This window comes from Microtus oregoni, unplaced genomic scaffold (assembly GCF_018167655.1).
Source record: "Microtus oregoni isolate MIOR12 unplaced genomic scaffold, Mior012 000033F_ref0000390, whole genome shotgun sequence".
NCBI lineage: Eukaryota > Metazoa > Chordata > Mammalia > Rodentia > Cricetidae > Microtus > Microtus oregoni.
In genome coordinates this window covers 16,792,805-16,820,529 of record NW_024543092.1, presented here as the reverse complement: position 1 = coordinate 16,820,529, position 27,725 = coordinate 16,792,805, and the positions used below count along the sequence as shown (strand labels likewise).

At 40.1% G+C, this 27,725-nt stretch overlaps 1 protein-coding gene across 4 annotated transcripts in view; it reads right to left on the bottom strand.

The window, feature by feature from the left end:
• Positions 1-27,725, bottom strand: part of Tulp4 (TUB like protein 4) — a 164,383-nt gene that overhangs the window by 108,850 nt on the left and 27,808 nt on the right. For 2 of the 4 annotated variants that reach the window (XM_041679985.1, XM_041679987.1), the window contains exon 2: positions 16,136-18,110. In XM_041679985.1, coding sequence (XP_041535919.1) covers positions 16,136-16,387 — 252 coding nt within the window. In that variant the 5' untranslated portion in view covers positions 16,388-18,110. Of the gene's footprint in view, positions 1-16,135; positions 18,111-27,725 lie in introns of those variants that run through there. The other 2 variants (XM_041679986.1, XM_041679988.1) reach the window with 2 other exon arrangements.

The following is a 27,725-nucleotide window of genomic DNA, read 5'->3' as shown; positions in this document are numbered from 1 at the left end:
TGTCCTTTACCTGCTGTACAGGGGTAAGGGAGGCCCAGCGGAAACCTGGGCTGACTAGCCCAGCCACCACCCAGGCCCAGATCCAGGGTCTTAAGACTCTACCCTGACATCTACCCCATCTAACTCTCAGTTGCTAGAGCATGTAAAGGGGCCAGTCCTGTGTTATCATAGCTTCAGAATCTCCATGACTCAGGACAATAGGGTATCTGAGAGTCTCAGGGAGGGTCCAGTATTGATGGTGTAGCAGAAGCCAGAGGTCCTGAACCAAGCCAGCAACTCATTACAATGAAAGCTGTTTGGGCAAAAAGTTATACTGCACAACACACCTCAGCAACCAACATCACTGCAACGAACAATATGCGGCGGAGAGGCGGAAAGATGGAGCCTCTAAGTGCAGAGACAGCCGTGACTGCTATGAGAGAAGGCTGTGACTGATAGGGGAGCAAGTCGTTGCCCAGAAGTGTTGGTGAGGTGTGCCTTTTTAATTTTAACGTTAATTTTTATTTATTTTCTTTTCTTTTAGGGGGAGGTTACAAGGGTGGAAGGCAGATATGAAGGACTGAGAAATAAATGGGTTTAGATTGGGGTGCATGATGTAAAATTCCCAAAGAATCAATAAAAAATTATGTTAAAAAAAGAAAATTATGCAATGAAAATGAAAGTAATAAGATAAGCTGTAGTAATAAGGGCGAGGGGGCTGCGTCCCCAACACCCCAGCCGCCTGCTCGGCTAGCTTATGCCCGAAATAACAACACACAAACTGTATTCATTTAAACACTGCTTGGCCCATTCTCTTCTAGGCTAATTCTCACATATTAATTTAGCCCATTTCTAATCATCTGTATATGGCACCCTAAGGTGCGCTTACCAGGAAGATTCTAGCCTATGTCCATCCTGGGTCGGAGCTTCATCCCGGGAGCGGGGCATGGCGTCTCTCTCAGGCGTCTGCTCCCGAGAGGAGAGCTGTCGAGACTGAGCTCACTTCCTCTTCCTCCCAAAGTTCTGTTCTGTTTACTCCTCCCACCTATCTTTCAACCAATAAAATGGGCCAAGGCAGTTCCTTTATTAGCCAATGACCTTCCTCCATCAATAAGCAGCTAGCTTTTAATGTCAGAAGACTCTCTTCCCATGTTCCTCTCCAAAGGGAAATGAAGATGTTAAGTATATACCTTTCCAAACAGTGCAGGCAGGCCTTGTACTGAAAGAAAGTGTATATACTAATTTGAAAATGATGGTAAGTGGCTTGCATCCTTGAAAGAGAGATGCTGAAAGATTTGAACAACAAGCAGTAATTTAGGGATTCACTAATTCAATGAAATAGAACACAGACCCACTAATTAAGGGAGGGGGAACAAAACTTAGGACTAGAGAGATGGCTTAGCAGTAAAAAGCACCAGCTGCTCTTCCAGAGGACCTGGATTCAGCTGCCAGCACCTATATGGTGGCTTACAACCTCAATATAATTTCAGTCCCACAGGATCCAATACCCTCTTCAGTCACTGCAAACAGATAGCACACAGACATACATGTAGGCAAAACACCCATACATAGAAAGTAAAAATAAAGGGAAAATTATAAAAACAAACTTATTCATGGAGAGACTCTGGCACATTAGATTAAATAGGCTTTCTAGGTTCTTATCTAGGGACTTACTGTGTATCTCTCTGTTTTTTTTTTAAAGTACCCAAATGGGCTTCTTTTTTTGTTTTAATATTTATTTATTTATTATGTATACAATATTCTGTCTGCAGGCCAGAAGAGGGCACCAGACCTCATTACAGATGGTTGTGAGCCACCATGTGGTTGCTGGGACTTGAACTCAGGACCTTTGGAAGAACAGGCAATGCTCTTAACCACTGAGCCATCTCTCCAGCCCCCTACTGTGTATCTCTTATTTGCAAAGAACAACACACAACTATCTTTGAACACTAAAATACACACAACCCAAAACTTTTTAGAAACTTTCTAACAACTATAGGTAAACATTACTCTAGTCAAATAATCAGTACACATGGATATACCATTAGTGGAACAACTGCTCTACTGAACTGTTCTACAGACAACCTTGTCTGGCAGCTCCAACTTAGGACCACTTTATGAAGACCTGGGGAGGAACAAATAAAAATAGACAGCAACAAGACCTGATTTGACCACAGGAATTCAGTGTTAGGCTGGCAAGATGGATCAGTGGATGCATGTGCTTGTCTTCAAGCTTAATTACCTGAGTCTGATCCCCATGACTGAAGAACAGAAAAGAAGGGGAAAACAGACTCCAACCACCACAAGTCCTGTCATCTCCAAACACTCACACTGGCACATATAACCGCCCCTACACACATATAAATAAGTGTAGTTATTCATTTTTTTAAAAGAATTCACAGCCAGCAAGATGACTTAGTAGGTAAAGATACTGCCCTATCCTAACAACCCCAGTTCACTTTCTCAAAAGAGAACTGACTCCTCTGACCTCCACAAATGTACTGTGCACATGATTCCCCATACAGTAAGTGTAACAACAAAGAATGCAATATCAACTGTTAAGTATAACATGATAAATTCAAGACAAATTAAAAGTAAAAGAAATAGAACTTAAAATTAGAAGCTTAAAAAGATGTATGAAAGTTGGGTGTGGTGGCTCATGTTTGGAGTTCTAGGGCTCTAAAAATAGAGGCAGGAGCTTTTGGTGTAGCTGTCATCTGTTCAAGGCCAGTCTGGGCTACGAGACAGTGTCTTTAAAAAAGTAAAGCAAAACAAATAACAAACATATAAAGACATGTTTAGCAAATACGGACGCAGGAAATAAATACCAAAGACTAATGGGAATGGGGGAGGGCACAGCACATGATGACAAAGAAACAAGACAAACAGAAAACTGGTAGGCCCGAGCACACTACTAAACATTACAATAAGTGGAAAGTTTCTAATATAGTCCTTGTAGCAGACTAACTACAGGTCAGGATACTGTTTCCAACAGCAAGAATAGAGTGTGCTTTCCTGCTGACCCCTCACTGGGTAGGTTTTTGCTTATCCAATGGTCATTTCCCTTACTCAGACCTTAGAGGCTTACTCTAACAATCTTCCATCCCTATTATTATAACATCTAAATGACAAATAACTGCAAAACATGTATTAATGGATGGATGTCTTCCCCTTCCACCTTATTATCTGGTTATTGTTATCACCCATTTTGTAATCAGGCTGGCCTCAAACTTGAAATCTGCCTGCCTCTGCCTCTTAAGTGCTGAGATCAAAGGCATGTGCCACCACTGCCTGGCAACATCCTGGCTCTTAACAAGCTCGTTTCAATATGGAAGGGTTTAATCTGGAAGAAAACTGCTGTACAACATGTTATGAAATATGCTTTAAGAATCAGTCTCCACGGGCTAGAGAGATGACTCAGAGGTTAAGAGCGCTGATTGTTCTTCCAGAGGTCCTGAGTTCAATTCCCAGCAACCACATGGTGGCTCACAACCATCTGTAATGAGATCTGGTGCCCTCTTCTGGCCTGCAAGCATACAGACAAACAAAACACTGTATACATAATAAATAAATAAATCTTAAAAACAAACAAACAAACAAAACAAAATCCAGTCTGCAACCTGTTGACTGCCTGCAGGTTGTACACTGTATGCTAGGTGTCGGCTTCCGCGAGCTAACTAACTACATGCTAGAGTGGACTTTGGGGATGCAGACTTCTTTTGTCTTTATGAGTCATTTCTGGTCTTGTAAGCAACCCTAATTAAAACACACTGGTTCTTCAGGTTGACTTCGGTGGTATCTTTACTTTGGTCTGCTGTCAGCTCCCTATCTGAGGTGAATAGATCTTTGTTAAGAACAGTGTCCCACAACATACACCTTATATAGACACTGCTTTTCCCCTAAGAGACTGCTAGTTCAAAGGGTGAGCTCAAAGTCGGTCCATCCTGGAATTCTGTCTCAAGGCTCTGCACCCTGAGAACTCACTGATACAGACAGGCTTCTTACTGTTTCACAGGTGCCTTGTGCGGGAACACAGCCTGGATGTGAAGCTGTTTGTGGCTAACCTCCTGCCACAGACATCTGGAGATGGGGCAGTGCGGCAGAGGGCTTCAATTAATGTGTTCAAAACCAAGGAATCAATTCTGACCATTAGCCACATTATTTTGGAGGTGGGGGAGGGAGCTTCAGTTATTTTTTTAATCAAACAATTAATTCTGATCATTAGCCTAGCTGGTTCCAGCAAGTCCCCCCAAGGCCAAACCCAAAAGCAGACAGACGGTACTGAAGATTCACTGCTAGCTTTAATGATCCAAAGGCCAAAAAGTAATCAGAGTAAAATGTAAACTTCCCTGTGTGCCAAGACCTACTGAGCTTAAGGGAAGAAAAATGCATAATTTTAATATGTTTAACTTCCATGCTTGAAATTATGTTAGTTCCTTTGGAGAATACAACCAGAAAAGAATGCAAAAATAACTACCAAAGAAAGATTCTTCTTTGAATAAGAAAAAAGTGATTGGGTTCTTTCCTTCATGTTCCATCACTATACACAATCGTGAACAAAACTCATTTCCTTCTAGGTCAAAGGGGAAGAGGGGGTGACTGGCACAGAAACCCACATAAAGGAAAGAAGCAAATGGGGGAAGACTTCCTGTGAGGTCACTGCTCTTTCCCTATTCAACTTCAAAGAATCTATATTGAAGTAGTGAGCACAGTTGCTAACTATTTGGAAACAAAAGCCTCACAGCCAGCATCAAGTGAGCATTCCCCTAGGGGTCTGACCCAAGCCAACTGTTGGCCTTCTAATCTCCCCTACAAATAGCCTGGGGGGCACTGCTTGTTTCCTAGTCTTCTGCAGGGAGAGCACTATCAACATAAAGTGTTACAGCTTCTGAAAAACACACAATGACACCATCAAAATCAGCATTTTCCTCCAAGTTGTCTGTGTTTCAGTCAGTGGAGGGAAAAGTGCCAAAGAAACGCAACCTGGCTCTGAAACCAGAGCCAGTGAAAGAAATGCACCCTGTCTCAGAGATCTGAGCCAGTGAAAGAAATACTTTAGCCCTGAACCCAGTACCAAAGAAATACATCCTGGCTCTGAAACTAGTGCCAAAGAAACATACTTTGCCCTGGAATCAGAGCCAGTGAAAGAAATAAATAGGTCCTGGCCCCAAAACTAGAGCCAAGAAGCTATTAAAAAAAAAAAAAAAAAAAAAAAAAAAAAAAAAGGCCAGTGAAAGAAACACACTTTGGCCCTAAAATCAGAACCATCTCTGACCCTGACCACCTAAACTAACCAATCCCTGAGCAGGAAAAACTAGCCAATCCTTGAGCAAGAAAAACTAACCAATCCCTCTTCTCCCTGGGAAAACTCCACCCCTAAGAAGCCCTATATAAGCCCTGTACCTGTTCAGTTTGTAACTGCCCTTTTTCCACCCTGGCAGAGGCAGCTACTCTCCTGGATTCTTCCCTCCCAATGAATCTCACTGAATGAGGTTTGAGTGAAGTCCTTCTTTTGCTGGAGTAGAGTCAGAGCAGAGAAAGGCAGGGCTGGAACACTTTCACTGGGGAAACCTTCCTGTAGCAGAGCAGAGCTGTTACATTGGGGAAACCTTTCTCTAGAGCAGGGCTATAAGTTGCTACACTTACTGTGACCTGTGCTATTCCCTGGCTTCTGAATGCAAGGATCCGTTTCCATTTGAGCTGTGACACTTACAGTCAGGCCTTTAGAATTTTCTATGAATTGTGTATTATTACCCTACAAACGTTATTCCTGTCTTCCAATGAAAGGTCTCTAAATGGCCTCTTTATACCCAGGATTAACCAGATGTGTTATGTACAGCTAACTTATAGAAGATACCCACTTTTCTTACCTAATTTTCTATAAGAACCAACAAGTTCCTTTATTTCTTGTTACTCAGTGACACCTTAAACAATTTACCAGGGAAGCTCTTTTTGTAAAAAGGCACTAACTTCTTAAAACAAGTCATAAAATCACGTGACACAGTAAGTTTTCTCCAGATCTATCAGTAAAGTGTGTATGTCAGAGGACTGAGGGATTCGCTTAAATAAAAAAGAGAAATCTTAACAGCTGACCTAAGGTGGTCTGTGCTTGTGTGGAGTGTTCACCCTCCACTCTACAAGTTTGCTTTGAGCCTTAGTAGCTCTAGGGGCCTTGAGTTTAATTGCCCTACAGACCAAGCTGGTTCAGGACTCAAAGATCTGTTTGCCTCAACCTCCTGAGTGCTGTGATTCACCATGCCCTGCCTTTGCTCTGGTTTCTGTTGAGGCCATTGCTTAGACTGTTAAAGTCGAGCAGGGACCAAACCTCCTAGATGGTTCCCTCAGGCTCCCATGAGCTGGGATTACAAGTGTGGTCCACAACACCTGGTTTCTGGAAATTAAATTCTAAATGAAAGGGGCTGGAGAAATGGCTCAGCGGTTAAGAGCACTGACTGCTCTTCCAGAGGACCCGGGTTCAATTCCCAGCATCCACATGGCAGCTCACAACTGTCTTAAAATCCAGTTCCAGGACATCTGACACCTTCATACCAGTGCAGATAAAATAAATAAAGATAAATAAATAAATAAAACTATTTTAAAAAAATTCTAAATGAAAGAAGTGGGAAATACATTGCTCTGAGGAAGATAAAATGGGCAGTGTCACTCTAAACAGAGTGGTCTGGGCTGGGAGTATGTGGCTCAATTGGTAGAATTTTTGCCTATACCAGAATCCAGAGAATAATCTTAGTGCCTCACCAAGAATGGCAGGAACAGTAACTTGGCAGGGCAATTCTTTCTAAAAAAAAAAAAAAAAAAAAAAAGTGGGGGTGCAAACAGAACCCAGAGGGACAAACAAGCACAACGGAGCAGGCAAGGCACAAAGTTTTTTAATTTGGTGACTGTGTCTTTTCCCCATTGGCTGGGTTCAGACCTCACAGCCTTTCACAACTGTTCAGTTTTCAAACAAGGTACAAAAGAAATGGAAGAAAAGGTGGAAAGGGTTGGGTCAGCTGCTTTGAGCCATGAAATTCTGGTCAGTGGCATGACTGGCATCACATAAACCAAGTGTGGCAGCTCATGTCAATAATCCCACCACCGGGAAGGTAGAGGCAAGAAAGAACTTCAAAGCCATACTTGGCTACCTATCTGTTTGAGGCTATCCTGAAATACATGTTACATGTTTCCAAAAAATAATGATAGAGTGGACCTGGAATAGCTCTAAGTAAAGGAAAGGAAGACTGTAAGTGGACTCATAGTAGGGTGAGGAGTCCCTGTAGAGGGATCTGCAGCACGGCATTCATAGAGCACAGTCACACCCACACACAGACTCACATTTGCCTCTATGACGAGCTCCCTAATGCTTACACCAGTTTTTACAAGAATATCTAAAGTGTCTAGTTCCAGTGCCATATGTCTTCCTCATCCCTGAGCTACACACCTCCACCAACCTTTACTGAGCAGTGTCTGAGAAGTAGATCTGTGAGTGGCAGAGAAGGGTTGAAAAGCTACAATTCAAGCACTTCTCCTGGGGGAATTCCAAACTAAACCATTAAAAACAATATCTGTGTGGTACTTGTCAGGCTCCCGGAAAATCTCCAATTTAATCCACAAAGTAGCCAAGTAATTGAGGATTTATTCAGTTCTCACAAGTGGTTTCTAGGTCAGGTTCAGTAGACTGCCCAGCCTTACTTCCTAAGTGGCTGAAAGTCCAACTGTGAGGGAACATAAGCCATACCTTCTGAGTATAGCGTGTGACTGAGGTCCTAAAGCAGCACAATTAGGTGATCACAGTAGGTGAAAGTGAAAGTTACTTTGCTTGGCTCTGACCAACAAACCATGAGGCAGTTCAGTTCTTGGAGACTTTTCTGGGCACAGGATCACACCGTTGGTGTAGTTCTGCCAGTTGATGAACATGAGGGCAGATGGTAAAGTGCTCTCTGCTAATCTAATGGAACTGCTGGCATCTGTGGGCCTGCTGGCTTACCCTGGCATTTTTATGTAAGATCTCAAAGGTACATCACAAGCAATGCTGCCACCTGGGAAAGGCAATCTTCTCAGAATGTTATTCCCACAGAAAACAACATTTACATCTAAAAATGTCTGTTAGAAGACAGATCTCCAACAAATGGTACTGGCCAACAGTGAGTACCCAAGAGGCCTCTGTTTAGCCCTGCCCTTCAAAACAGCAGTGTGTTCATTCAAGAAAACATGGTTTTAGGGACAAGCTCTCATTTCTGGACAAATAAAATCTTTACTGAAGACAGACTAAGCAAATTACAACTCAGAAAATAGGTGACTGAAAGACAACAAAACCCAAGTGTCTTCCTATTGGTTCCCTGACCATCATAAGGATTCAGTATCAGTTTCCTTGATTCTTCTTTCCTTTACATTATGCATCTTTAAAAACAGTAACAAAGCCGAGCGGTGGTGGCGCACGCCTTTAATCCCAGCACTAGGGAGGCAGAGGCAGGCCGATCTCTGGGAGTTCGAGGCCAGCCTGGTCTACAAGAGCTAGTTCCAGGACAGACACCAAAGGTACAGAGAAACCCTGTCTTGAAAAACAAAAACAAACAAACAAAAAAACAGCAACAAAATGCAACAACAAAACAGAATAAGACAAAACAACCAAGACAGGTCTCTCTATGTAACCCTGGCTATCTTGGAGCTATCTATATAGATCAGGTTGACTTCAAACTAAGATCCTCTTAGTTCCTCTACCTCCCAAATGCTGGAATCGAAGGTGTGAGTTACCATGCCTAGCACATTGTGCATCCTTGAAAAGAGCAAATGAGTGACTCAGTATTTTCAATTTCAGTTGCACAGGGTAACTCTTTCCCTCCCTAGCTAAGGGTTAACTCATCAATGGGGGTATGGAAGGTGTCTTTTACACAACCTCCAATAGCAAAAAGGTATTGGAGAGTCTAGTTCTCATTCCTGCACCTTCTCCATTGTCAGGAAGAACAATCTCTTGTCTTAAATAACAGCTCTGCAATAAAATGGAGCTCTAGGAAACCGGTGATTCTTGGATTGGAATCTGCACAAAATAGTGGACTCAAGATGACTGCATATTAAAAAAAAAAAAAAGTGACCAAACTCACTGTCAGGATTCTCCAAAAGGAGGAATCAGCCTAAGGGGGGGACTATCTGTAAACAGACTATTATCTGTAAATAGACTGAGAAACTAAAGAGATTTTTTAAAGATGTATATTCACAATTATCTCACTAATTAAAATTCTAACTACCTTAGAGGAAATCTCTCTGTTCTTTAGTTCAGCTATGTATAGAAGAGTTTTTAAGAAAGATTGCCTGGCATGTCTGAGCTTAATTAGTGCTTGTCTTGCTGTAAGGAAGTCATAGATAAAAGACTCTCTAATGATTACAAAGTGTATGTTGATTTTCTTACCAGCAGTACGCAGTATTCTCTAGTCTACTTATAAGCTAGAAGTAAATATGCATGGATTCATCTATAACCTGAATTTTAAAAAGGCTTTATCCCATTCAAATACTAATCAGGCCCAATCCTACTTAGCTTCCAAAAACAGAGACAAGATGAATCTAAGGTAGCATGATAAAAGACTAAAACAGAACTTCAAACTCTGATTCAGAACTATATATTCCAAGACCTACTTCTTCTTTTTTTCCAAAACAGGATTTCTCCATAGCTTTTGGTTCCTGTCCTGGAACTAGCTCTTGTAGACCAGGCTGGCCTCGAACTCACATAGATCCGCCTGCCTCTGCCTCCCGAGTGCTGGGATTAAAGGCGTGTGCCACCACAGCCCGGCTCCCCCTCTCCTTTTTTAAAAGAGTATAAATACCACTCAAAAATTTTATATTAATTACATGTAGAAATAATATCAAGAATATTAGGTTATGTCTTATTAAAATTAATTCATTTGTCTATTTCTAAAAACAGCGTTGACTTAAATTTAATATTGGATATGTGGTTACTATTATATTCTTACCAAACATTAAAGATCTAGAATATGATATTGTTTTCTTTTTGAATTTTAAGAAGTGTCACCAGCTTTTAATCACAGCACTGGAAAGGCAGAGGCAGGTGGATCTCTGGGAGATCCAGGCCGGGCTGGCCAGCTTTGCCTACATAGTGAGTTTCAGGATAGTAATGGCTATGTAGAGAACCTGACTCGAAAAAAAGAAAGAAAGAAAGAAAGAGAAAAGAGAAGAAAAAGAAAATAAATAAAAGAGAAAATTTAAGAACTCTTTTTCCCCTTAAGCAATTCCTTTGGTAAAGAGAAAAATGTTGATTTATACTAAAGATCCTAACTCCAGTAAGTGATTTCAATCTTAAAAATAAGCAATTCGGTATTTCAAAAATAATTAAAAGGAAAACTAAACAAGTACACTTGCTCATGTGAAGTCCTTCCCTAATTGACCACATTCAATCACTTTTGTTTTCTGTAGGAATAAAATCATTTCTCAAAGTCCTAAATATAAACTTATAGCATCTTACAAAGTCTTTAAACATTTATTTCTGCTACCAACAAGTCTACAGTCTTTAATAATTAGTGCTTCTAATGTAATTTTCTTTAACACTTGTTTCTGAGGGCCTAAAAGTATAAAAAAAGAAAGAAAAAGAACTTAGCAGATTTAAACACTGTTAGATGGGTGGATTATACAGAGAGGGGGAAAAAAAGATGCTATTGCCCTGAACAGGAGGTATTCCAGGATAAAGAAAGGTCTCTAAGACACAGACAGTGTCTTCTGCATTTTAAAAGATCAAATCTAACTAGGCCAAGTGGAAAAAACAACATATGTCACTGAGCATTCCCTAAAACAGCAACAATGAGGAAGAGAAACCAAATGTAGGTTGCCAGAAGGTATAATAAAAGCACCCCGCAGTGTAATCTTAGGCAAAACATACAGGCTTGTTTGTTTTGGAAGCTTGGAGTCAAGTGTGTGGGTAGATACAACAAGAATCCCTTCTTAACACATCCCATGGCAGCTTTGATTTTTAGACCAAAAACAAAACAAAACAACAACCTCCTAAACTATTATGCCCATTGCCAAGTGTTCTAAGGATACACTTCTGCAATTAGACATAAAGGGCTTGTTGAAATGTCTTCTAACAATTCTATGTACACTGGAGGTCATAGGTCAAGTTCTGTTGTCTTGAGAAGCAGCTGCACAAGTTTCCTATAATAGCTACTCAGGAGCACCTTGCAAATAAAAAAGCAAAACACAGGCTGGAGAGATGGATCAGAGGTTAAGAGCTGTATAAACATCCTTAAGAATAGGAGTAATCTAATGATCTGGGAAAAGACATCTACTAGGACATAAGGCTCAATACCCTTTACAGGTCATCTACATAGGACCTTCCTCTTCCATCTTTGTATATAGGAGTCAGCTTTTTTCCCTCACATTATACTCTGTTTGTTGCATTAGCAACAGGTAGAAAAAGGTTTCAAGTCCTCTAGAGACTGGCTTCTTTCACTATGTTACTCTTGATGCCAATGTCTCCAGCTCCTTTTCCCCTATCACAGGATGACAGAGCGTCTGAGAACAGGTTTTAAAAAGGGAGGGAGGGAGGGAAGGAGGGAGGGAGGGAGGGAGGGAGGGAGGGAGGGAGGGAGGGAGGAAGGGTGAGCAGATTCCATATAATCCCTGGGTTTGCTGGCCAGCCAGCCCAACCTAGTATGTGAGACCCTGTCTCAAAAACCAAGACAGGTCTCAGAGATTGACACCCCCTTCCCTCCTTCCCTCCCCCCCCCTCTCTCACACACACACAGAATTAAAATAGTTTAGTAATACAAATCTTAAATTTTACTATTTTCAGGTTCTTACAAAAATACTGGAAAGTAAAAGGCACTAGGATCTGAAAGGAGTAAGAAGCAAAGGGAATACCCAAGATGATAATCACAAAAGGGAGTTCTAGAAATCAGATGGGAAACAAACCACTGAGTAACTCTAATCAAGATGTAGTAGCACAAATGATTCCCAGGTGGAGCGCTCCAGGGACAAAGTTAGAACAAGTGAACCACATACAGGATGGAGTCACAGTAAAGATAAAAGCACTGAACAGAATACTGATTTCTATATTCACATTTGCTTTCTTAACATTTTTTTCTCTGAAAATGATATTTTAATGGTGTTTGGGTATACAAAAATGCTGCTTTATTCCACCCACAAACAACTCTACTACTGCTTTTTATGACTATGTCTGGCCCCACTTGACCAGCCCTGCCTTCTCCTAATCTCCAGCACTTCACTGTCACAGGCACAGGGAACAACCCCTCACAACCATTCACTGTCTGTCTGCTCGCCACGGCGCCTCTTCAGTTCACCTTCTGGAAACAATGTCATATGGAAGGAATACAGAAGTAAATTCGAATCCCAAGTCTGCCGTCATCTAGCCTTGTAGTCTTAAGGAAGATCTCCTCTCTGAGCTGCAATTCCTTTGACATTATAGCAAAGTTAATACCAAGTTGTAGAGAGTTGTTCAGTGGCTAAAAAATAATGAACATGAAGAACTTATGGAGTATAGATGAAACTGTCATCAGCAACAGCAACAGTATAGCCACCTGAATGGTAGCCATTGTGATTGTCATCTAGGCTGGCAGAGTTCTTGTTTCATCACTGTACAGCCAAAGACCAGCAGGATCCAGCTCAGCACAGACCTTCAAATGGTTAATCAATCAAAATGAGCTCAAGGGATAGCTTGTTCTCTGCCTTGCCCAGAAACCTCTGATGACATGGGTCCAAAGCATGGCATCCTCCAACTTTCTACAGTACTCAGTACAACAGCTACCACACACTTCTGAAGTTAACTGTGGCAATGTTTTAAAATACATTATCATAAATGTGCATGGAGGAGCAGTGCCACAGGGTCCCAGGGACGCACAGCTCATCAGTTGCGTAGTAAGTGCATTTGCTCTCTGAACCAAAAGAGAACAGCAGTGGAAAGAAGCACTAATCACTATACTTGTACTATCCTCCTCGCTAACCACAAATAGACTATCTATGGAGAATCTGTGTGAGAAACAAAAGCTTTGTGGGCTTTGCTGGCTTTAACACAGAATGAATTTTCTCAGTAGAATTCATGTATATATTACTAAATGTTAAATTCTGCAAAATGCTTATAAATCAAAGTATTCAATGCCACAATAAAACCCATTACTTTGTATGTTAACTTAATGAGTTTTAAAAAGTGTTTTCAACGCTTATGGATTTAAGAAAGCTTGTGCCCTAAGGTATAGATCTGGAGTCTGGCTCTGAGTCTTCACCACAGAGCATGACAGAGCCATAAAACTGAATTTAAAAAGTCCTTCTCATAATCCAGACATTTCTGTTGTTTTTTTTTTCTAGAATTGTGATGCATGCCATGCAGTGGTTTTTAGAGGGGAAAAAGTACTTTAGAAATAATTTCTGTAATATTTTAGTAACTCTTGGGGAAACTAAGTATGTACTGTTAAGTACAATCTCCAGAAAAGCTAGGTGAAAATGTTTAGGGAAAAGAGCTGTAAAGAGGCTTGACTAGATGTAGTGGTAAAGGAACATGGAGAAAACAGCGTTTATGATATGGAAGCCGGATACAGAGGGAAATCTTGCTGTAATAATTGAATTTGGGACCAGAAATCCTCATGGATATCAGAGAACCTTGACTGCTGACTCTTCACGTCTACTGAAATGGAGGTACCAGGGACTGGTCTGAAGGTAGAGGGGCCAGTGGGAAAGGAGTTATATGTAGGAGACTGCTCTTTCATTTCCCGACCACTCAGACCCTAATAATCACACAGAAACTGTAATAACTACAACACTGCTAGGCCTATTAGCTCGGACTTTTTATTAACAAACTCTTACATCTTAATTTGAGGGATTTTTATTAATCTGTGGTTTCAGGTCCTTCTTTTTCAGTGGCTACATGGTATCTCTCTGAATCTACCTACTCTATATATACCTCTTCCAGCCTGGTTATATTCTGCCCTGCTATAGGCTGAAGCAGCTTCTTTATTAACCAAAGGTAATAAAACATATTCATAGCATATAGAGGGGAATCCCACATCAATTATACTGCAGTGACTATGACTTGATACTACTGAAGCTCAATCTTAAATCTCATACATCAAATTAGACAATACAATCTGGAAGCAGAGGGAGAAGACAGGAGACAGAAATGTAGGAGCCCTTAGATTTCAAGACAGGGTTTCACTGTTGCTTTGGAGCCTGTCCTGGAACTAGCTCTTGTGGACCAGGCTGGCCTTGAACTCACAGAGATCCGCCTGCCTCTGCCTCCTGAGTGCTGGGATTAAAGGTGTGAGCCACCATCGCCTGGCACTAGACTGTTGGTTTTACAAACTGCTGTTTGTAAAAACTATTGGTTTCCCATTGACGTAAGATACAGAATGTGTCCATTCTGTTGATGAGCATTTGGGTTTCTTCCGGTTTTTGGCTGTTAGAATCATAACTGTGAACATTCATGTATAGTGTATATCTTTTGGTAGAGCTATGCACACAGAAAGTAGAATTTCTGAGTTATAGTGTTGGCACGTAAGAATAGAAATTGCCAAATAAGTTTTCCAGAGTGGTTATACCATTTTACATTCCACTATTGAAATTTTCAGTTGTAAAGCCAGGTTGCTTCTCAGTGCAATTTTAACGAAGGGAGGGAGGGAGGGAGGACGAACAATGTACACAATAGGGATGAAGGGATTGAATCTACTACACTGAGTAAAAGAAGTATATAATGAGAAACACGGGTTACCCTTCAGTGGGGACACGCCTTACTGACACAGAAGCACCGCCTAAAAGTCCTGATGGATACTACACCAAGATGAGACAGGAACTTGCTCTCTTTTCAGTCTGAAGATTTCATAGAGGTAAGGGCTCTCTAGCAGCTTAACTGCTTTGCTTTTCTGATCTTCAGTTTGAACCCCAGTATCTGTCTCTGGGTTTTTATTATTTGTGCTACAATAAGCTACCTAGTATAAGTTATTTTATTACAACACCCAGAATGGTCTGAGATGAACATAAAGGCAGAGAAGAAACAGCAGCAGGTCCCTGTAACAGGTGCTGGAATAACCCATAGCTAATATGGTGGGAGTTTACATGTGAAACTCTAAGTTATATTGCTACAGTATGAATGCTGAGCTCCTCTCTAAATCCCTAAGTTGAAATATAACCTAAAGGGAAGGCCTTTATACAGCTATTAAGTCATGGGAGCAGAGCCCTCATGAAAGGGACTGGTACTCTCATAGGAGATTCCAGAGGATTCTTGACTTCTTTCCAACAAGAAAGAATCTGCAGTGTACAAGTCAGAAGAACATACCCTCATTATCCCCACCAAACGCTGCAAGTTGGCAACCCAGATTTCAGGCCGACCGCCAGAAATGTGGGAAGTAAGTTTCCACTGTTCATAAACTACCAAATCTGTGGTATTTAGTTAGAGCAATCTGGATAGATTAAGATGCATAGCCCCAAAATATTATTGCTTTTGCATAACCATTTAATGAAATTTTAAGATACCTGAAATTTTCACAGATTTCTTGTAACACTCAAATAGGCTAATGAACAATAAAGCATATTATCATGGTGTTGTACAAATAAACAGCAAGAAACTATCAATCATGCATGGCCTTCTTTTAAATACAGTTGTTAGCATTTAAGCATTCCTCAATAAACAGTAGAATAAACTTTTGGGTTTTAGAGGGCCAGACTATACAGAACACATAAACACCAGTACAATGTGAAAAAATGAGTCTTGTCAAAGCGGGTGTTAGCTAGTGTAATTGGTTACTGAGGTAGAAGCAGCACCACTGTGGTTCCTTTCACAATGAGCCTCAAGATAGAATACACCCTTCTCTGTCATGGAAACTAGGAACCTGAAAGGCTGGTTATGATCATCTAGTCTGATTCTTCCACCCTAATCAGAAACCCAAACAACTGTACCTCTCACAGAAGAAGCAGCAGCAACTCTCAGGAGTGGGGAGGAAAGGACAAAAGGAGGGGACAAGTGGCTTCCTTGTGGAAGGTCAGGACTCTGTGAACAATGCCCACCTTAGCAGCTATCTTTCTTGGTGGCATATAGGAGAGAGACTTCACCAAGTCTAAGAAGCTAAAATAAAGTTTGGGGTCAGGGAGGAGACTCAAAAAGATCACTAGAAGTGACCACAGAAAAAAACGAAACAAAGCCACATCTTACCTCACTGTTGTGGCCTCGCAGGTTGAAGTTGATCCTCTGTGGAGTACTTCGGTCTCTGCGACAGTGACTAGAGGTGAAAGTCACCCCTACCACACCACGCCCATTGCCTGTGGCCAACCATCCTTCTTCATAGTAGCGCCTTCTGCATACAGGCTTCTCCTTCTCGCTCTTGGGGACACGCCCTTTCCAGGACAGGCAAAGGATGTTGGAGTCACTGCAAAGCACAGGCCCATGTTCCACTGCTGCATACATACTTTTTTCAATAAATTATTTCACTTAAAAAGTATTAAGAATTTCAAGCCAAGTTCTTTCATTGGCTTATTTTTGTGGCTGGACTTGGTTTGGTTTTGTTTCTCCTTTAGCTACAACTGCTCTAGAGTCTAATTAAGGTCAGTATCTTATAACAATCCACCGAATGCATAGTGAAAAAAATTCCTCTATAAAAGATAACATCAGTCTGCTAAGAAAGGTATACCTAAAAACACATGGGGTCCATTTTCATTTCAAAGTTCTTGGGAAAAACACGCCAATCCTCTGGAGAAAGAGCTCTGTTAGTGTGTGGTGACAGAAACTAAGTTCTCTTTGTCTTTACTCTGTTTGGTTATTCTCAGCCTGAGATTCCAGTTTTGTGTAATGTGATTCCAGAGATAAAAGGTTGTGAACACACAGATTTCAAGTAACTTAAGGCGGTAAGAATCCCTCTAGCTGAAATTTTCTATTCAAAAGTTCAAATTCAGACAATGACCATACAAGATCATCTTCCTTCTGAACTCACCCTCCGGCACGCTTTCTAAACTACACAAATTTCTGTTGTCTAGCTGAAAAAGGTTACATGAGGGAAAAGGCACACTAATGTGCAAAATCAGGCCGGAGCTCGTGTGCAGACAGCAGCCCAAATTTTAGGAAGAGAAACACTTTGCCCAATGTTCACAACCAGAAGTTTCCTGTCTCAAAGACTGGCTCTGTGTCCCTAGGAACATGGGGCTCCCTGGAATGACTCTCCCATTGACTGGAGCATCCCTCAGTGCCATAGGGACTAGAGCAAAGTCCCTTCCCTCAGCAGAGGAAGAGGCTAGAGCTTCAATCTGGACCAAGTGCTTTCCTTACTCATACTTCTTGCTGACAAAGAGACTACAAGAGTTTGTTTTTCCTTTAACTCGTTTCTCTGCGTTTTTGTTCCTAAAGATCATGTATTCTTCTATCTTGTGGAAAGAAAAAAGAATCTTGGAATTAAGTCCATTAAATCATCTTCCTCTCATAAGCAAGTCTTTAAACCACCCACCCAGGTGTGCAGCAGAGTCCTCCAAGCTGTACCATCTCTTGAGAACAGCTCTACACTTTGCTGAAAAGACACCTTCTTGTTCACATTCAAGCCTGTTCACACACCTCTCAACCAAGAAAGGTTTTTCCTTGATACTTATTTTGTAATTGACAGTTCCAATTAGTATTTTAAAATACCTTAATTATGCAGAAAAGAAAAAGATAATAAATAAAAATTTTCAAATAGTTAGCTAAAGACACAAAGAAAACTGTTCCTTTTCAGATCCGTCCCTTCACTGGAGCCACGAGCACAGTAAAAGCTACTGAATTTCAATCCAGAGTTTTAAAATCTATTCCTTCTTTAAACTGGAGGGGTATTCTTGAGGCTTAATCTGTATGATTTTTTTTTCTTCTGAAAACTTGCTTTGCCCATGAACACCATAGGGAAAATTTGCCATTAGTGATGGACTGTCCTCCAGGGACTCCAGACCCCAGCAGTATGAAGTTGTTCCATTTGATGCTTAAGATTAATGTTCATCAGTTGCAAAACTCTCAACGTGCAGAATGAGCCTGCCCTCTTATGAAGGTGTATGTGTAGAGAAAGCTCTCCCATACACAGACGCACTCTTCAACTGGCACTTGGGGTGTTTGTTTTCCCAGTTAATTCAGGAGCCATCAGGTTATTCATTGTCTGAAGGTCTTAGACTCTCACAATCTGTAAAACAACAATGACAAAATGGATATGCATATTTTTAAAAATAGCAAATAAAAGTTGTAACAAATAAGTGCTGGAGCCGAAACTAAAGGGTAGGTTCACATTTGCCACTATCTGATGAAGCCACTTGTAGAGACTGCTAGCATCTGAGTAGTAAATGGATATGAACTTCAGAAGACAAGCAACAGGAGTCACCCGCCACACACTATCATGTTAAACCTGTCAACAGCACCGCACTATCCTCTCTAAAACTCTGGGCCCTCAGTGTGGGTCTTTCCCCTATTGATAACTTGGTGTATGTAAGCTTTCTCAAAAATGAAACTCAAAAAGCCCAGGAAAATTAGTGGAATCAGTTTGTAGGTTTTTGGTTTTTTCCATCATTATTAAAGAATATTTGTTATTAAAGAATAACACAAAGCAACAAAGGCCTTTAAAAAGCTCTTGTCTCTGATGGTTAGTCACTCACTGAGCAAGGCATAGCTGATTTTTCAGCCTTCAACTTTTCTACTTGCTACAAATTCCTAGAACAGTGCTCTCAACCTTCCTAATGCTACAGTCCTTTAATGCTGTGCCTCATGTTTTGGTGACCCCCCAACCATAGTTATTTTCATTGCTAGTTCATAACTTTAATTTTGCTATGGTTATGAATCATAATGTAAATATCTGATATGCAGATGGTATTCAGCCACCCCCGTGAAAGGGCCATCAAAATCCCAGAGGGGTTGTGACCCACAGGTTGAGAACCACTGCACTAGATCATCTTCTGCTGTCCTCAACATTTGCACCAATTTGCAAAAGCAACAGTGATCAAACTGTCAAGTCTATCAAGACTCAGCAGAGAAATTTCAACTGCACTAGAAGGCTATGGAATTTTTTTAAACCAGATTATCTTCACGAGAGACTTAAACCAGCATTTTAAAAAATTATTTTTGAGACTGAGTCTTGCTAGTTCCTTGGACTCAGGATCCTCCCACTTTAGCTTCCAAAAATCAACAAGATTACAAGCATATGCCACCAGACCTGGCAATAATTTAATTAAATACTGACCTTTGCTAACAGCAGCAAAAAAAATATTTAACAAAATGCTGACCCTTTAAGTTTGTAACTTTTTACTATTTCACATTCTAGATTATCAAATAAGCATAAAAGCACCTCTACTGATGTTCAGAGTATATGAGAATCCCAAGGGAAGTATTTATATACAGCTGCAGTGGCAAACCGAGCTCACCATGCTTCCACAAACACCGGATCTACTGAAGAGTAAATGACAAACTGAGCATTTATTTATTCATTTGTCTACTGAACATTTTCTTGAACACGAACAAAGGGAGCCCTGTTACTTATGCAATAATTGTGGCCAAAATAAAAATTGAGCTTTCAAATTATAATCAGAATTTTGAGAACATAAGCATCTAGTATTATAGATTATAGCTATATAGATTATAAAGCATTATAGATACTATAAGCATATAGTATTAAAGATATATAGCTCCCTAAAGCTCAAAGACCTTTCCCATGCAGCTGAAGGTAATACTACTACATGAATGAATGAATTTTCTATTTTATATCACTTTATACTCCTATGATTTGTCCCCAAGAGGTTCATATGCTGGAAGCTTGGTTTCTCAATGTGTCACACTGAAAGGTGGTCAGACCATCAGGTGCCAATTAGTGGAATTACCTGAGGATTAATGCTGGTCTCACACACGAGTTAGAGCTCACATTAGTAAGTGAACTCTTACAAGAGTAGAGGTTGTAAAAGAGTGAGCATGGTCCCTTCTTGCTTTCTCTTGTCATGTGATCTCTCTCACACACTTGTGTGACAAGATGCAATTTGCTCTGTTATGACACAGCTAGAAGGCACTCGCCAAAGACCAATAAATGAGCTGGCTTCCAACAGTGGTGACCCACACCTTTAATCCCTGCACCCGGGAGCAGAGGCAGGCAGATCTCTGTGGGTTTAAGGCCAGCCTGAGCTACACAGAAAGTTCCAGGACAGCCTGGGCTACACAGAGAATCTACTCAGTCTCCAAAACTAAGAACTTTTCACTCTAAAAATGCTCAGTTTTGTTTTAAGTAAAACACAAAATGGACTAGGCATGTCAGTACTCAGAAGATGCATGTCCTTTAGTGAAGTACTAAATTCCAGATGACCATAATGATGAGAAAAACTGCATCTAAGTAAAAGACAAAAATCTTACTATGTAGCCCAAGCTGATCAGGAAAGCCTTGAACTCAACTTCTGCCTGCTTCAGCCTCTGAAGAGCTCAGATTACAGGCAAAACAAAAAGACAAAAAAAAAAAAGTTATTAATGGGGGATTTCACTTCTGTATTTCAAAATGTATATGTGTGTATATATATATATACACACACATATATTTACCAATTATATATAAAAGCTATTTGGTGTGTGTGTATATAAATACATTTAAGAAATTGTAACTTGAATTGGGCAGTGATGTCACACACCTTTAATCCCAGCTCTTGGGAGGCATAGGCAAGCGAATCTCAGTTGAAAAGCTCGGGCAGAAAAGTTGAAAGTGAGTTGGAGTTAGCTTGGTCTATGTGACAAGTTCCAGGACAGCAAGGACTACACAGAGAATCTCTGTCTCAAAACACCAATCAACCAACAACAACAAAAAACTTTCTTCAAATATATTCATATTACACTAATTGGCTACCAATTACAATCATTGTTATACTAACCATCTAATGAAAATCTACACCAAAGCCAAATCTCAACAACAAACTTATAACTTTGTAAGTAAAAGGAAACAAAAGTAGAATATATAAGAAATATGTGATGCAATTTTCTTGACTAACAAATTGTGGGTGTTGACTCCCCAGTTACTTGTTGTAGATGGAGCGGCAGGCTGCATCCCACTGCCCGACTGGCTTACACCCAGGCTGGAGGGCTGCTTGTTGTCACAGCCACCCAGCTAGCTTATGCTTGAAATAATCACACAGAGATCGTATTGATTAAATTATTGCCTGGCCCATTAGCTCTAGACTATTATTGGCTAACTCTCACATCTTGATTAACCCATTTCTATTAATCTATGTGTTACCTTGAGGTCGTGGCTTACTGGCATGAGTTTAACCAATGTCTGTCTTGGGCAGGAGAAGCATGGCGTCTGTCTGACTCTGCTCCTCTTCCTCCCGGAATTCTGTTCTGTCTTCCCTGCCTACCTGAGGGCTGCCCTATCAAAGGGCCAAGGCAGTACCTTTATTCAACCAATGAAAGCAACACATAGAAGAACCTCCTATACCAGTTACTTAGAAAATTAACCACAGCCGGGCGGTGGTGGCGCACGCCTTCAATCCCAGCATTTAGGAGGCAGAGGCAGGCGGATCTCTGTGAGTTCGAGACCACCCTAGTCTACAAGAGCTAGTTCCAGGACAGGCTCCAAAACCACAGAGAAACCCTGTCTGGAAAAACAAAAAACAAAAAAAAAAAGAATAAAAAGAAAATTAACCACATATCCAACCATCTGTCTAGCCACCCAGCGAATGCCTCAGCCTGTTATGAAGACTAGTCTCACATCACAGAAAGCTGTCTCATTAGGGAGTAGGGACAGAGATTCAAATGCTAAATCTCAAGTCAAGCAAGGGCCTAGTGCCCACAGAGGTCTGTTGCTTTGAGAGTGCCTTGGAAGAGAATGTGTAAATCCACTATATAGTTCAGTAAGAAGAACCTACACCTAAGCTAAGTGTTCTAACACTAAGTTCCACTCAGAGTTCAATTCTTGACAATACTCTGGGTAATATTCAGCACTAAATAAACTCTCAACTAGTTCTATTACTATGGATAATTCCCAGGTAGTAGAAGCAATAACTGACAGGGACAAGAATGGGATTAGGGATTCAAAGGGCTTATGAAATATGTTCCATCTAATCTGTTAAGTATGCACTATCCAGGAACACTTGAATCACAGCTTCCAAAAAGGACATACCAGAAGCATTAACGTAAGAGTCACTTGTCATAGAGCTGAGCTAGCCACAAAAAGGAGAGAGCTCAGCAAGGGAGAAGATGAGGATGGAGAAACAGATCTGTTAGAACACAGTCCAGGAATTGAGTTGCATGAGAATTCTGAGTGCTTCTGAGAACACTCCCAGAAAACAAGACAAGTCTTGTGACCTCAGTTTCTTCAAAACATAGAACTGTTCTAGGAATGTATTTTCATGCTCTTCCAAGGTTTAGCATATAGGAGTGAGTTTACCTTAGTTTACCTCATTATTGCTCACTATTGCTAATCAATTAAATGTTTAAATTTTTCTTTACATGCCTCTATGGAAAAATATGTTTTTGCCATGTGCAGCTTTTCCTTGTGATTGTATATAGCTTAAACTCATGAGAACTTTACTCTGTGACCTTTCCTAACACTCAGAGTATAAATCATCTGAGGTTCTGAATAAAGCTGACTATTGCATGAGATTTTTGTCTGCCTCATTTATTGGCTCAATTCTCTCAGGCCCCACCACCTCTAGAGCAGTGACATGGTTCTAGTGGTAAACTCTAACATCCCACATCAGGTAAAGGTAGAAGAAACACTAAGGAGTCTAACAAAAGTTATGACAGAGTCCAGAGTGAAGAGTGAGATAAGAGAAACCACAGCACACTCAATGAGACGTTCCCTGAGCCCAGACTGAGCCAGCCCTGCCTGGAGTGCACAAGTCAGTGAAGTCTAGGCCCTGAGCCAAGCACCATCAACACAGTGTGAGAAAACAGGCAAAACAAACTTATATGAAGAGATCAATGTTTCAAATAATCATCAACAGGTACTTCAGGCAAAGTTGAGAGAATCTTGGTGCAAGTATGTCCTGCAATGCAGTCAATGCAGCAGGACCTAAAGGAGACTTACAACAGCAAAACAAAAACAATAAATTAAAAGACCTGGGTGAAAACAAGGAAAGTTTAGTGACGAAACTCCAGTGACAAGAAAGCCCCAATTACTGAGAAAAAGTTAGACTTCTGTTAGAATTACAGGTGAGCCTGGAGAGATGGTTAGTAGTTAAGAGCACTGGCTGCTCTTGCAGAGGACCTGGATACAATTCCCAACATCCACATGACAGCTCATAAAAGTATGCAATTTAAGCTAAACGACACTCTCTTCTGGCCTGTGTAGGCATAGGCACACATGTGGTACACACACATACATACATGTGAGTAAACACTCAAACACATTAAAAAACAATGGTGGTTCAGACTGGAGAGAATCTAAAGGAAAGAAAAAAATCCAATTATATTCCCTAGATTAGGAAAAACTCAATGTTATGGATTAGAATTAGCATATTTAACAGAAACAATGCTTTAAGCCTGATCCTATCTTAACTTCATAATAATTACCTTTTCTCAAAAGATCATGTAATGTTTCATCAACATCTAGATCTATAAGCAATAGAATGGGCTTACAGTGCAAAAGAAATAAGAAAGGCCTCCAAATAAGCAGACAATCGTGGAGAGGCCAGGATGACAGACAGAGAACAAACAGCAGCAGAGCAGACAGTGACTGAGGAGGGTGAGCAGCCTTGTGCAAACTGGGTAAGATTAGGGGAATTCAGGTTTGAAGCCAACATTCTCCAGACTTTCAAATAATGAAAGGCTTCATTAGTAGAGATCATGCTACATTTGACATTCAACATTTGAGGTACGAATTTATAGGCTGAAGCTACATGAGGCTGGAGTCACTGGCCTACCGGCTAAGTTTTTCTTTTTTATCTCCTGATGGGTTCTCCCTGAACCCCCTTCTCGGACTGTTGCCAAACTAGGTGGCTGCCTTGAGATCCAGACAGGCTTTTATTGCTCTATGCAGCAGCAATAAGATGCTCATCTTCATCATCATCGTTGGTAGACCTGGTTAGACAATCAGGAATTCTTAAAGGGAGAAAATAGTTAAAAGTTTTTCCCCACATTAAAAAATGGGAAACACCATTACAATAAAGGTATTTGGGTCTCTGTATTATATATTAGACAGTTTGAAAATGGAACGATTCAACAACAGGCTTTCTAATTTAGAAGGGATGTCAATTGCAAACATTATCAGCTTTGTCATTTTTGTCTTATCACTGAAAAAGTTGGTTAATCTAAGTGCTAAGATGCAGGCCTTAAAAAACCTCAATAAAACAAATCTCACAGACACATTCAAATCCAGAGAGAGGAATTTAATAAAGAACCAATTTCAGCATTACATTATAAGAATAGAGGTACATCCTAAGTTTTCAACCAACCAACCTTAATATATCCAGTAACCTACAGAACTGACAAGTGATAGAGGCTCTGTAAGAACTGAATGGAATCCTGTGCCAATGTCAGATTTAAGAAGATTCAAAAAAGCAATATTCTCACATGGCATGAATTCACCTTTTGTGGAGCAAATGTTAAACTTGTGGTACGTTTGTAATAGAATTATCCCTAATGACTGGACAGAGTTGGTTAAAGCTGATTTTGAGCCTGGTCCACAATTACAATGGAGCAGTTGGTTCAAAGAGGCTAAGACTATTAAACAGCAGAGTAAAGCTAAAGGTTTGGAAATCTCCCAAGATCAAATTCTTGGAGAAGGAAATTATGCTACTGTAGAAGGGTAATCTCTATATGAGTCACATCCTGGCTTTATGCCATGCAACAGTTTTGAAGGCTTCGGACATAATTAAAGAAGCAGGAAAAAAGATTGAGTCATTTACTAAAGTCATACAGGGTCCAAAAGAAACCTTCATTAATTTCTTACCAAGACTGACTTTGCAGTAAATAGAATGATACCAAATTCAGAAGCTAGGTAGATTTATTGAATCTCTGGGCTTTTTGTTTGTTAGTTTTTGAGACAGGGTTTCTCTGTACCTTTGAAGACTATCCTGGAAGTCATTCTATAGACCAGGCTGGCCTTGACCTCACAGAGATCCACCTGCCTCTGTCTCACAAGTGCTGGGATTAAAGGCCAGTACCAACACAGTCCAGTGAATCTCTGGCTTTTGAAAATGCAAATTCTCTATGAAAAGGGATAATTAGGCCATTAAAGGCAAGGTAAGCAGGTCTGGAGGAATGGATTTGAGATACAATCAATACTGAATCTCATGACCATGATGATGCACGGATAGCAGAGGTATTTCCAGAGGACAGAGGAAAATAATCAAAATGTCGAATGTTATAATTGTGGAAAACAAGGTCACCTGAAAAGGGATTGTAGACAAGGCATTCCTAAAAACAATTTTTTTCCTAAGAATAATCCATTCAGAACACACCTCTCTTCTGGAATTATCTGGAAGGATATGGCAAAGGTAGGCACTGGACTAATGAATACAGGTCAACAAGGAACATTCAAGGCAATCCTTTGCCATGGGAAAAAGGGGCCTCTCACACACCCCTATGCCAAAACTGGTTCAGTCATTTCCTAAATTGTATATTGAAGACATTGAATTTATATTAGATGATACAGACTTGACTTTCCTATTTACTCAAGTACAAAATATAATCAGGAAAAGGAATCATTCCATATACATAACACACATTCGATCCCATGCTGGTCTCTGAGGTCCTCTAGCACAGGTAATGCAGAAATCAATCAATTATTGATTGGAAATGTGCTGAAGGCCTCAGAATTCCATATAAGATATCATGTCAATAACAAAAGGTTAAAAAAAAAAAACTATTCCATCATGTGGCAACAAGACAAGGAAATTATAAGGAAATGTCCTACTTGTTCTTTATACAAACAAACACCACTACCTGCAGAAAGTGACCCAAAGGGTAATAAAAGGAAAGAAATTTAGCAGATGAATGTGTTCCATTTTGTAGAATCTGGAAAACTAAAAGAAGTACACAACACCATTGATACTTATTCAGGTTTCCAATGGGCAACAGCTGTGAATTTGAAAAAGGCTGATTTGGTAATCACATATTTGCTAGGAGTTATGGTCATCATGGCTATACATGTACAAATAAAGACAGACAATGTTCCAGCATATGTCCCTAAGAAAATTAAACAGTTTTTTGCTTATAATATAAAGATTGTTTCAGGTATGTTACACAATCATACAGGTCAGGCAGTTATTGAAAGATCAAATTGAACTATAAAGGGCATGTTAAATAAACAGAAAGGGATGATAAATACCCCCAGAAATAAACTGCATAATGCTTTATTAACTTTGAATTTTCTAAATGCTAATGAGAAAGGAACAACAGCTGCGTAGAGACATTACATTTGATAGTAAAAAAAAAAAACTACAAAATTAAATCAGCCATATACTTTAAAGATGTACTGACCTCAGAATGGAAACCAGGACATGAGTTACATTCAGGTACGGGGTTTTGCTTTTGTTTCCACAGAAAAAGAAAAGTTGTGGATACCATCTAAATTGATAAAGATTCGATTTGAACAAGAAACAGTTCTTAATTGGAAGAGATGATAGTTCTTCAAACAATATGGCCATTTAATCTAAACTAACCTATAAAACTAACAAATGCTTTTCATTTGATCAAATATAACTTGCCAAAAGAAATCTAGCTAAGGAATCTGAAGAGTACTGGACAAATGAGGCATCTGAAATAAAAGGACAAATCATCCAGAAAAAAAAAAAGTCTCAAGAAAAAGAGTAAATTGGCCTTTGGGTATATCATTATTTCCAACAGGATAAAATTTCATAAATCTTCGCAAACTTTTGTTTCTATTATTCTATTTAATGCAAGTGATCTTATTGTAGTCCCAGTCAAGTTAAATATTACAGTTGGCTTTAGAGTTGGAGTGTGGCTCTCTCCTTCTCTAAACCAAAGCATGGTTATTAAAGTGAAATTAAAAATCTGTGTCTCATGTCAGAAAAGTCGCCTGATATGGGACAGAAGAAGAACAAGTATTTAAGGGTTACTTTATTGCTACTAATCTCATAATCCTTTTGTTTTATTGACTCTTTAACAATTTTTCCTAAGGTATAAGGTTTACAAAATGTATATATATTGAATATATATCAAATTTTTGTCTTGATATCAATGATCATATAGAGTACTAGCTAAGTCTAGAAAAAGGTTTCATCTACCTTCCTATACATGATTTCAGGTTTGAGTCTCTATCAGTTCTCTTCAGTGGACCGTGAGCATGCCTGTGACCTTTGAAGTCTCCATAAGAAGGATGGGGCCCCACAGTGACGATTCCTCCAGGATTATGTAGCACCACTAAGCTGAAAAACACCACCTAAAGGTTGGCTTTGGACTACAAACTGCTCAGAACAATTTCGTGGTGGCTAGCTGAGATGATCCACCCTAACAGACTACTCTACCCAGGATGTGAGACAAGCCCTATACCTTCCCATTACACAGAGACTAGACAACAAATGATATAGCTACCTCTCCCAGTACTTGACAATACCTAAAATTTTCTTCTCAGGATCCCCTAAAGATATCATCACCCCCTACCCCAACAGCAGAAGGTAAATTTAAGAATACAAAGTCCACATTTCCAAGAGATGGGGTGGGTGGTTTTTGGTCATTCAATGGGTTATAGATATTTGTCACTGTTTGGGGTGAGGGTATGTTTACCAGTTTTTATTGGTTACAGCCAGGAGGAAAGTTGAACAAAGGAAGATTAGATTCAAGAGTTCTTGTTTTAAAAATAAAAGGGGGATATAAA